General features: G+C 44.5%; 1 protein-coding gene across 5 annotated transcripts in view; it reads right to left on the bottom strand.

Moving 5' to 3' along the window:
- Window positions 1–10,517: 10,517 nt before the first annotated feature.
- Window positions 10,518–12,279, bottom strand: part of ccdc141 (coiled-coil domain containing 141) — a 39,365-nt gene continuing 37,603 nt past the window's right edge. For 4 of the 5 annotated variants that reach the window (XM_080785884.1, XM_080785888.1, XM_080785885.1 and 1 more), the window contains one exon: window positions 10,518–10,834. In XM_080785884.1, coding sequence (XP_080642010.1) covers window positions 10,543–10,834 — 292 coding nt within the window. In that variant the 3' untranslated portion in view covers window positions 10,518–10,542. Of the gene's footprint in view, window positions 10,835–11,290; window positions 11,325–12,279 lie in introns of all 5 variants that reach the window. The other variant, XM_080785886.1, reaches the window with a different exon arrangement.

Below are 12,279 nucleotides of genomic sequence, written 5' to 3'. Positions count from 1 at the left end.
ATGCTCTACAGTGCTCAGAAGTGGCAAGAGGGTGGCGTTACTTTATATACCCGCGGGGCTGCGCCGCATCACCGCCGCAGCCGGGAGTGCCATTGGCCGGTTCGCCCCAGCCCCCACCGCCCGCCCGCCCCCCCTGTGGGGTCATGGGAAAAAGAAAAGGGAGGCGGCCATTTTATGCAAGCTCACAGCAGCTGTCACTCACTTTACTTTACTTTGACAAAGTAAAAGTATATCCCAGACAGGCATGCAGAGGTGAGGCAAGCAGGCAGGCAGGCAGGCAGGCAGGCAGGCAGGCAGGCAGGCAGGCAGGCAGGCAGGCAGGCAGGCAGGCAGGCAGACTCTAAACCAGTGGTTCTCAGACATCTTTGATTCAGGTCACTGTAAATACGTTTTTCGGGCGGTCCAGGCACCTAGGCTGGTAATCCAGCCTGACAGCGTGTCGAGGGTTCGAGTCTCGATCCCAACGACCTTTGCTGCGTGTGTTTGTGTGTCCCACCATCTATCTCGCCCTTTACTGTCAAACTACAGTAAAATCTATCAATAATGCATGGCAAAAAGCCCAAAAAAAAAGTAAATACGTTTTTCATCCATGTCACCTGCTGAACACCAGTGTTATTTCATAGCACCTTAATTGTCACAGTAACGCTGTGTAAGTATGTAAATACTTGTCGTTAGGTCACTATGACACTTTCCATTAATAGGACAGATTGAAAATAACTTTTATACTTGCCGTTTAACCACTTAAACCCCAGCATCACTACTCTGAGGGGAACATTCACCAAAACATAGCAGGTCTACAAGCTCACAACGTGATGCGCTGTGTGAGCTTGTAGATCTGCTATTTTACGGTGAAGAGACTTTGTTTACTGTAGACTGAAAAATCACACCCGTGTGAAGTGAGGGGCCCCTGGCAGATCTCTTCAAATGGGGGGATAATGAGTGTCGATTTGGGGGTCCTTGACATGAAAAGGTTTGGGAACCACTGTGTTAAGGCTCCCACTTTGAGAACCACAATTTACAATGTATGCATTTAGCAGATGCTCTTACTGTAGCAACAACCATGGTAATACATCACATACAGAGTGACTGGCAAAAGAAGAAGTTATGTCGACTGACGCAAGAGTAGCTGTAGTATCAGGGTCCGAGTTGTTTTCCCTGTGTGGGTCTGTTGCGCGGAAAAGTGTGTCCCAGTATTAATCTGTGTCCGTCCCAACATGCATTTCACTGGTGACACGTGATTTGCGGGGAGGTGAGTTGTTTTTGACGCAAATTAATTTAATTAAGATGATTGTTAGAATGTTTGGCGTGTGTAATGCGGGGCAGATTGAGGTTGGAGGACAGGGCTGTGCGCCGCTAGGTTCCGTGAGGCGGTCCGTGCGTCGTGGCGTTGTGAGGAGGTGATGGAAGTGAGCAGCTGTCTTGCTCTATGCTAAGGAAGTAGCGAATAGCGATCCCTGAATTATTAGATAGATAGTCACCAATGTACACAGTTTTTAAATGTACAAATATTTCCAAATATAATAACATAATAGCTAGTTAAACAACTAGTCGACAAGGAAACTAGGCAACTAGTCAACTAATAAAAATGACTAGAAGTGAATGCCCAGGGAGTGAGTCTTCAGTTCTAACTGCAATGGGAAGTTCACTCCATAGTTTAGGAGCATGAAGGGAGAAGAGTTTGGGACGTGTGGAGCGTTGTCCCGGCCTTTTAGTGAAGGTTCTACCAGCCTCCTTTTGTTGGCTGATCTGAGTGAGCGAGCGGGGGGGTTGGATCAGACTTTGAAGATACAGTATGGGGGAGCCATACCCATAACACCAGAGGGAGCGCGACTAACCATGTACAGCCCAGATTCGGCACAAACAAGGGACTAAATTATTTTCGCTCCTATGCCGCCAAAATGTGGAACGCCCTACCAACCATGTCATTAAGACATGCGAATCCCTTGACTCCTTCAAAACCGCTCTCAAAGAGCAGCTACCGGGCGTCTGAAATTCAAAACTCACGCCTGTAAAAAAAAAAATGTCACAGACATGCGCAGAGCAAGTTCAGTCAGGAAACCTCAGTGCAGTCGCTGCCAGCCTTCATTGGGCCGCCTCATGCTCTCACTCACATGGTTCACTCGGCCAATCACACACTCACTCCATCTTCATACCGGCTATTTAAACAGGAAGGGTTTGCACTTCCCCCTCACCTCCTGCCTGACTGACATTAAAACATGCACGCAAACAAACGTTCTAAAACCTAACTGCAATAAATCTGAAATCCATATCATTGGCCCCGACTCCCTCACCCGCTCCTCTCATGACTTCTCCCTCACTATTGATGGCTCCACTGTCACCCCCTCCACCCGAGTCCGTAACCTCTGTGTCATTCTTGACCCCACCCTCTTCTTCCAGCCCCATGTCAACCAGATCACCAAAACCGCCTTTTTCCACCTCTGCAACATAATTGCATTTTTATGGCGCTTTTCTATGCACTATGTGCCTACTCAAAGCGCTTGCCTTACAATGGTTCATTCATTCATACATTGGGAGGTGAAGCGGCGAACAGTCGACGCCAGCTTCCTCACTTCCCACCCCCAATCCAACCCTTGATGCTGAGTGTCAAGCAGGGAGGCACTGGGTCCCATTATTTAGAGTCTTTGGTATGACCCGGCCGGGGATCGAACCCCGGACCTCCCAGTCTCAGGGCGGACACTCTAACCACAAGGCCACTGAGCTGGCAACATCGCCCGCCTTCGGTCCATGCTGTCCCACACTGCCGCTCATCCATGCCTTCATCACATCCAGACTGGACTACTGCAATAGAGCGTCACAGTCCCGCCCCCTACCAGGGCCCAGGAAATTATTCTCCGTTCATTTTCCTCATAGACATTTCACAAAGATTTAAACACGTTTACGCCGTGGACAAAGCCAACTCTTGTCGTGACAAATCATGACAACAAACACAATTTCTTGGGCCGAACCAACCAACTGGAACCCCACAAGTCAAACAAGCGAACTTGGGGAGACAGGGCCTCCACAGTGGCCGCCCCTTCTCTGTGGAACTCACTCCCAACACACATCAGAGCTGCCACCACCTTTGAAATGTTCAAAAGCACACTCAAAACCCACGTTTTCAGACGGGCTTTCCCTACATTACCCCCCCCTTCTAGTTTTTAACATTTTAACCTTTTAACTCTTTTATTTTCTAATAAATTAGTTTTTACTTGTTTTGTAAAGCGACTTTGGGCACCTTGAAAAACGCTATATAAATTGTATGAATGATTAATATTATTTTACTCCTCCTGCTTGCTTGCTTGTTGCTGCTACTAATTCTGCTGCGCTGCCATTATGCCAAAGTTTTGCTGTCTCACCCTCCTCCACCCCAGCTACCACCTGTCTCACCCTCCTCCACCACAGCTACCACCTGTCGTTTTGGATCTGCTGTTTAGGTGCGGGGGTTTCAGAGTCCCTATGGTTGGGACTGATGCGCTTGATCTGAGTACCTAAAAAGCAGATCCAATTCATCGCCAAACCATAAATATATTGCTCTTTATATATTCAATAAATATATATTCCATCCATTCTTGAGTTGTCCTGACTGAAGTCCTTTTATGCTTGGTTGCGCTCTGAAAATAGCCGATCAACAAAGTAGGCTAGTCGACTAAAACAAACATTTCAGATGACTAAAAACAAAAGACTATGACTAAAACTAAATCAAAATTTGCTGTCAAAATCAAAACACTGCAACAACATACAGCTGAAAAGTGAGTTGACAATAATTTAACTCAGAAAGAGTCAAATTATTGTCAAACATATGCATTACTTTTTCACAAGAAGTCTACACAATTAGAGAATGTAGAAGAACTGTTATTTTGATCAACGTTTGCCTGTTATCTCTCAGCATGCGAGTTGTGGACAAAATCTTATCCAACAATACCAAAATATTCTTTAGTTTTAGGTCTGAGAGGCTAAATGTCATCAAACGGTGGTCCGTGGCTCAAATGGGTCTGAGAGGCTAAATGTCATCAAACGGTGGTCCGTGGCTCAAATGGGTCTGAGAGGCTAAATGTCATCAAACGGTGGTCCGTGGCTCAAATGGGTCTGAGAGGCTAAATGTCATCAAACGGTGGTCCGTGGCTCAAATGGGTCTGAGAGGTTAAATGTCATCAAACGGTGGTCCGTGGCTCACATGCTGAATACATACATAATAGACCTTGATGTGGAAAGGGTTGAAAACCATGATATATCCTGTTGATGTATTGTCCTACCTTTCTTTCCGACCTCGACCTCTCATGTCGACGCAGATGGAATCCGATGCTCCTGTGTGGTGACGTCACGTCGGTCACCCCTGATGGGAAATAGCCCACAGAACTTTTTAAAACCTGCACTCCTTGATTATTCAATTAACTGAACAAGTATAGAGAATAAGTAAAAAAAATAAGTCTTTGAAAACAAATCGGTGGTCGCAGCCCTATATATTTAACGAGTGAACAGACTGAACCACACACGGCACAGTACAATCCTGAATGAGAATGTAACTGTCTCTCTCACAGAGACAGGAGGTATGAGACTGAGAGAGTATAACAGATGCAACTGAGAGTAACCAAATGGACCCCGAGTCCTGTGTTGTGCATGGTGTTTTAAATGACACCATGTTCTGAATGAGTTGAGGGCAGCATCACTGACTGGACACAATGGTCACTGCCAAGTGCCAAATGGTCAAAAGAGTGTGAGGATGGTGATGAATAGTGTGACTGACAACAATGGGCTGTAAACATGGCTTACTGTATTACTTGACTACTTTGTAAAAGTGGTTTTATAAGTAGCCTAATAGATGCCTCCAAAATGCATTTTTTTTTCTTTTTTTACATTAAACCACAGTCTGATACTGTTGTACTGACCAGTGCAACCTCAGTCTGATACTGTTGTCTGTTGGCCACTAAGCAGCTCCACTGGAGCAGGTGGGGGTTCAGTGTCTTGCTCAAGCAGCAGTTTTGGGTGAGTGTGTTGACAATCACTTCCCGGCAGATTTATCCTGCCATTCATAAAAGCTTTATGGAGGGTTCCGAGAGGGGCTAAGGCCACCCCTAATGCTATGCCATGATGATGTACATGCTAATAGCGCCCCTCACTTCACTTCACAGGGGGTGGTTATATTGCCAGAAAAAAAACATAGATACAGTGAGGGGAAAGAGGGGGTGGGGGCTCTAAGGGTGGGGGGATTCAGATTTTACGGGGGCCAGTTCCGAATTGCAGCCGTCCGTATAGGTGCCTTTTGAGAGCGGTTTTGAATGAGTCAAGGGATTCACATGTCTTAATGACTGTTGGTAGGGCGTTCCACATTTTGGTGGCATAGGAGTGAAAATAATTTATAGTCCCTTGTTTATTGAAACCGCCGTAGCGTGCGGTCGGCGGGAAGAAATGAGGGCGAGCTTTTTGGAGTGAGCATTAATTTATTCATGTAGCCATTGTGGTTTAATACTATAATGTGAGTTAACCACGTTGTTGAAGACATAACATAGTTGAAGCCCATGTTCAGCTCACTTAACTCACTCATTGTGCTTTAATATCCAACAATGTGAAATGCTTCACAACCTGAACCACGCAGACGTTCATTCATTAATTCATAGCATAAATAAACTATTAACGCACACTTACTTTAACCGGTGGCTTGTTGTTGGCAGTATGGCTGTTAAACTCCACGGAGGGACAAACGTCCATAATGTCAAAGTTATTTGTAATAATTCCAAGTTAGAGTGTAGTTTACTTTGTATCAGTGTAAATGTTTGTTGTTGCTGCAGGCCTGCAGCCGCGCAGTCACACAGCTGATGTGATGACGTCAAACCACGCCCCCTGTGGTCTGGGAGAGAGCTTGTAGATTGGTTATTTTCTAAACAAGCCTAAAGCAGTGGTTCCCAAACCTTTTCATGTCAAGGACCCCCAGATTTACACTAATTATCCCGCGGACCCTCATTTGATTCCATTTGTACACTCTCAGAGTTACAGACCCATAAGGGTCCATTTGGTTCCATTTGTACACTCAGAGTTACAGACCCTAAGGGTCCATTTGGTTCCTAACTATAATTTAGCTGGGGACCCCCTGGAACTGCCTCAAGGACCCCTGGGGGTCCACGGACCCCACTTTGGGGTAAATAATAATAATAATAATGTTGAGAAGTTGAAATAAAATGAAAAGGACATATTGCATTTAATAGGCCTACCTTCATGCCAACGTTGTTGATACTTTATTTTCATATAGTAATCTCACACTATGATCAAACCAAATCAACCTTTATTTTTATAGCACATTATAACACAACTAGAGTTGACCAAAGTGCTTCAAGAGGTAAAAGTTCAAACGGAATACATCAAGCATAAAAACATAGCATATAGAACCAGCGTGGGACATGGATGATACTGCACAGGAGTGCTTAAAATCAGTTAAAATCAGTTCACATTATGACAACGTTCCGAACACAATCTTTTCCAACAACTTGTGACTGACTATCTTTTGAATTTGAATAACCCAACTCATAATTGTATTTATTTTGTTGTATTTTATTTTATTTTTTGTTATTTATAATGTTTTTGTTATCTGTACCTAAATTATTATTTTTGTATCCTACTGTTTATATCATATGTCTGTATGTATGTTTGTTTTTGTATGTCTGTACTCAATTATTAATGTCTTTATATTGTTTTAATGATGACGATAACTGGGGGAGGGATGGGGTGAGGGAGGGAAAAAAATGGTATGTTCAAACTGTACTAAATTGTTGATACCTACTACCAATAAACATATATTTAAAAAAAATCAGTTCACATTAAAAGCCAGGGAAAAAAGGTGGTTAAGAAGGGATTTGAAAATGTTAATGGTTTGAGCAGCTCTAATAAGGGAGGTTGTTCCAAAGCTCAGGGGCTGCCACCGAAAAAGTGCGGTGATGACCTAACAGATAATATGCTGTCACTTTTTGCTATGTTTATTAACCAATACCTTTTTATGCAGTGTGCATTTTGGCCTACTGTGTATGTAAATATCTTAGATTTATGTTTTCGTTTTGACGTGTTCCTTTGAGAAGTTTCAAAAGGATCATCTCAGATGTGCAGTCCAACACCTGCACATGTTTGGATAGTATGTACCTTTGTTCATGCCTATAACAAACAATACATTGCATGGATGCACCTGGGACGCATCCTAAGTGATGTATCCTGAGATCAACGGGGTTTTCGGGTCTATACCAACATCATACCCCTCACTCAGGTGACCCAGCCGGGTTGATCAAATCCCGACTTACGTCCCAGTAGCTACCCTCGATCAGTCCATCAGGGAATGAGAAAGGCCACACAATCTGTTGATCCGGAACTACTCTGTCGGGACTGGGAGAACCAAATTCTGGCTCTGTGGGTTGACTCCTGTCCGGGCCCCTCCTACGTCTCACCAGGTCCACTCCTGCTCTCACCAGGCCCAGGACCTGTGTGTTGCACCAGACTCCCAGCACCATGTTGCAGGCACTTCATTCAGGAGTTATGGATTATACATTTTATAATGGCCCTCCTAAAGGCCTCACCAAGTTTTCTGGGCTTCCTCCTCACGGAGGACACAGGCTGGGGGTGCTCACTGCTAACCCATAGGCCTACTGCTCACCCGGGTGCAGACACATTCCGGCTGTCACCCACTTTGGTGATTTGTTGTGTATATTCCAGAGGTACTGAGGTGTATATATCACGCATGCAGAATGTATTATTTGTTGTTCTATAATGTGACATTTACGATGTAGTATTGAAGTGTAGATTTGCTTCTGCCTCTTGGTGCAGTTCGTAAAAGAGACTCCGTCTCAATGTGATTTTTACTGGTTAAATAAAGGTTAAATGAAAAAATAAAATGCACAATCTATAAACAGTACTCAAAAGTCACTGAAAAGTCACTGAAAAGAAAGAAAGAAACGGGTGGAATCATAATTCCAAGCTATAGTGTCAAATCAACACACATTGATGAGAACATGACACCACTTATATGAACTAATTACAGTGGGAGCGATGCTCAAAAGTGTCCATTCATTCATGGTCAGTGGCATTTCATGTTTGTGTTTGGACAAAGTTTGTGTTAGCAGTGCACATACACCTAAAGTTGGACATAATTATGAGGAGCCTCAAAAACAGTATGGACAGTAGTATACAGTCAGTAAGAGTTCATATTGTCCAGGGGGGTGGAGACATTAGCATCAGGGACGTGCACACATAGACATCAAAGGGGGCTTCAGCCCCCTTTGATGTCTGCCCTCTCCAGACCACGAATGTAGCCTTTACTACATGGTGAAAGAAAATGAAAATGCCCTCCTCTCCTTTCCATGCCATACCGGAAGGCAGCATTCATGAGAATTGCATTTTTTCCAAAGTCTCCTGAACTTTTTCCAAAGTCTCCTGAACTAAAGAGTGCTGCTGGGTTGCGCCCCGAAAATAGCTGATCTACAAGCTCACAATACATCGCAGCGCGACACGTTGTGAGCTTGTAGATCAGCTATTTTTGTCCAAAAGTGCCCTCTTAGGGGATTTCCGCCCCTGCCTCTCTAACGCTCTCTGCACGTCCCTGATTAGCATTACCCCATATGAGTCAAATGCCTGCTGGACACCCCTCCCCCACCGCCCACCCTCCTGCTCTCCCCCCTGTTAACTGAGCTGGACACCCCCCCCCCCCCCCCTCTCCCTCTCCCCTGTTGGCTGAGCTGGACCCCCCCCCTCCTCTCCCCTGTTAACTGAGCTGGGTCTCTGCCTGTGAGACACAGTTGGCGTTGGTGTTATAAATAAAAGAGATTCCTACCACTAAAGCTATAGGTTTGCAGCTGCATGTAGCTGAACTTGACCCAACACTATATTTTCCTTTTAGATATTTAATTATTTATTTGATGTTTTATCCAGTAAGACTAAGATTTGAGGTTGGAATACCTGGAATAAAACTGTATGGTAGTTGAGTATATTAAGCAATAGGTCTAATGAAGTTAATGAATAGGCCTATTAGCTATGAGTCATTGTTATCTGCATGTTGGTTCAGCTAGCTTAAACCTAGATCTGCAAATTTTCTGCTAAATTTAATTAAGTTTAATAGACCTATTGCTTCTTCTTAGGCCCTACTGGGGGAAAAAAATCTAATACATAATTAAATAACTAAAAGGAATAGGTGTTATAGGCAAGTTAAGCTACATGTAGCTACATGTACCAACCCACCACACATAACAGACAGTAGGCCTATACATATCATATCCTATTAAACATTGTGTTGTAATTCCATAAAACATCAGTGTGTTGTTTTATATTTGGTTCTTTGGTTCCTCGATCCTCCTCCTCTCTCTCTGTTTGGGACATTTATAAATAGCTTTCTGTCTGGACTTCACACATGATTAACAGATAACCCTATGTATAGAGAGAAAGAGGGGGGGGCATGGAGAGAGAGGGGGGGGCATGGAGAGAGAGAGAGAGAGCGAGAGAGAGAGAGAGAGATAGAAGGGAGGGGGGCATGGAGAGAGAGAGAGAGAGAGAGAGAGGGCTGCATGGGGGATTTGAACCTGGTTTCTTGTGAAGGTGGGGGTGGGGGGGGCTGCATGGAGGATTTGAACCTGGTTTCTTGCACAAAGTGGTGGTGACATTTCTTTACCACTGAGCTAATAGAACCGGCCTGCTCGCTCAGGGGATAAACTTAATCCTGACCATCAGGTCAGAATGTGTGTCTGATCCTGTGTCTATGGTGAGAGCTGACCTTTGACCCGACATAAGAGCTGCAGACTGTATTAAAACATACTGTACTCTACCATGAACTATACACACAGACGGTAAACACAACTTTATGAACTACACACAGAGACAGTAAACACAACTTTATTCCAACACCCTGCCATTCAACTCAGACAATGTGCAGCACAGGAAAGCAAACACAAATATGTCCATCTTAAAATAGAGAAATATACACAGCATAATGTATTTTTTCAGAAATGCTTTGACCATGTCCCGCGCCCCCCGCCCCGCCCCACCCCCCCCCCCCTCCCCACCACCAATACAAATTGACCGCTACAATAACCTTAATAATAGAGAAAATACATCATAAATAATTACTGAAACCAGATATAATCATTAAGGAAGGTTTATGCATGCACTATGTCATGTGTACTATATATGTAAACTCTACATTTCCATTTTCCAGCCATTCAGTTGCATGAAAAAAAATCACACCCGTGTGAACCGAGTGGTGCAACTCCCTCCTCCTCCTCCTCCCCCTCTCTCTCTCTCTCTCTCTCTCTCTCATTAGCAGGCAACTAGTCACATGAACACATAGGTGAACACAGGCATAGGTGAACACAGACAAAGCTGGTTGTAGGAGTGGTTTCACCACTCAAAAAGAAAAAGAAAAAAACGTTGTAATTATCTGGGGACCCCTCAAAATAATTTGGTGACCCCCCCCCACCCCCCACCCCCCCCCCGAGGGGTCGTGACCCCCAGGTGGAGAACCCCTGATCTATACCAATTGTTCTCAACCTGTACGTGCGTGTGTGCGTGCGTGCGTGCGTGTCACAGCAGCACCAGGTAGAGCAACCAGAGTACGGCACAAAACGTCCCGAACCAGGTGAGCCAGTCCTGCCTGCTGATGATGTCATACATGTCCGCCAGCAGCCAGCTGTCACCGTCTCCGCAGTGACACGCTGTGGCCTGCAGGGCGGCAGCAGAACTCAGGGTGGAGCCGTGCTGGTCGGAGGAGGAGGAGGCGGGAACACTGTGGGCGCGTTTGTGGTCCGCGGAGACCGCGGCTAGCGTGGCCACGCCCACCGCGCTGGGGGAGGTTAGCGCCTCGCCATCTGTCCACCTGGAGTATAATAATACGGGTAACGACGTCAGTTAGTCCAACCTTTCAATGGAATCCATTATTTAAAAGCAATAACGATAAATGTATAAAAGAATGTCAAAAACCAAACGTTCAAACTGGAAAATAGCAGATGTATAGCAGTTGTAGATCGGCTATACTTTTCCACTATTTTTCCTAACAGACAAAGTATAAAATACTTTGTTTTTGTGTGTGTATTTGTTACCACCGTGCTCCGACTCTTCTTCTGGCGCATTGTCCTCGTGAAATAATAACAAACTAGTGAAGTCACATGTGAGGGACGCACTCAGAATGACAGCATCAAAGTTAATGTATTAATTTCATTTCCCCGTGTGCCTTAAATACGACGATACAACACACATTTCAGCCATCAGTTAATGTGTATTTTGTAATAATTAATTATCTAATGGACATACCCATGAAGTAAAGTAAAAGTACCTCATCACAACTGTACTGAGTTAGTATTCCACCACTGGTAAGCAGAGATGCAGAGATCCATGTAATAAGAACAGATTAAAACATTGCATGGATAGAGAAAACATGAATTTCCAAAGATATTTGCGTTTACATTTGCGTCCACCATGGAAGCCAATTCTAACAACCCGAACACATAACATGTATGAACAGATGTGAGCACTATACTTATTATTAATATATACTGTACATCAACAAGGTCAAAACAATAAGACAAATCAGATCAAATAGTAGGTTGGAACCCAGCTTATGGCAGCGTCTTTATTAGCACATAGCACACCGTCAGGCAGGTACATTTTAACATTAAGGACACACAGACACAAACGGACGGACGGACGGAGTGCAAAACATACTCTCTCCCCATGCCTTCGGCCTGGTGGAGACAATAAAACATACTCTCTCCCCCATGCCTTCGGCCTGGTGGAGACAATAAAACATACTCTCTCCCCCATGCCTTCGGCCTGGTGGAGACAATAAAACATACTCTCTCGTCTCTCCCCGTGCCTTCGGCCTGGTGGAGACAATAAAACATACTCTCTCACCATGCCTTCGGCCTGGTGGAGACAATAAAAAGCTCACATCTAGACAAACACTAACTGTTTAGGAACCAATATGAGACATATTTATACCAGCTATGTCAAATGTGTAAAACAAAAAGCTACATACTCATAATAAGCAGCCCCTATTCTAATAATAACAATAATAATAACATTCTGTGCTCCAATCCAAATAATTGTAGGCTATACTGTAGGAGTGAATCGTCAGATCTGTTGGCCTGAGACTTTCCGAGAGCAGTATTTTTGCAGCTGTGAGGCGGAGGGTTAGCTTAGCTTGCTGTGAAATTAGCTGTCAGCACCGACCTCTTGAGATCCTTTAGGCTACAGAGAGGCCAGAGCAGTGGTTTTTAACGTGGGGGCCACACTGTATCAGATATACAGTATGTGGGGGCCAGA

This window comes from Protomyctophum bolini, assembly GCF_963924005.1.
Source record: "Protomyctophum bolini genome assembly, chromosome: 16".
In the NCBI taxonomy this organism is placed as follows: domain Eukaryota; kingdom Metazoa; phylum Chordata; class Actinopteri; order Myctophiformes; family Myctophidae; genus Protomyctophum; species Protomyctophum bolini.
The sequence above is the reverse complement of the archived record's forward strand: the minus strand, read 5'-3'. Positions and strand labels throughout refer to the sequence as shown.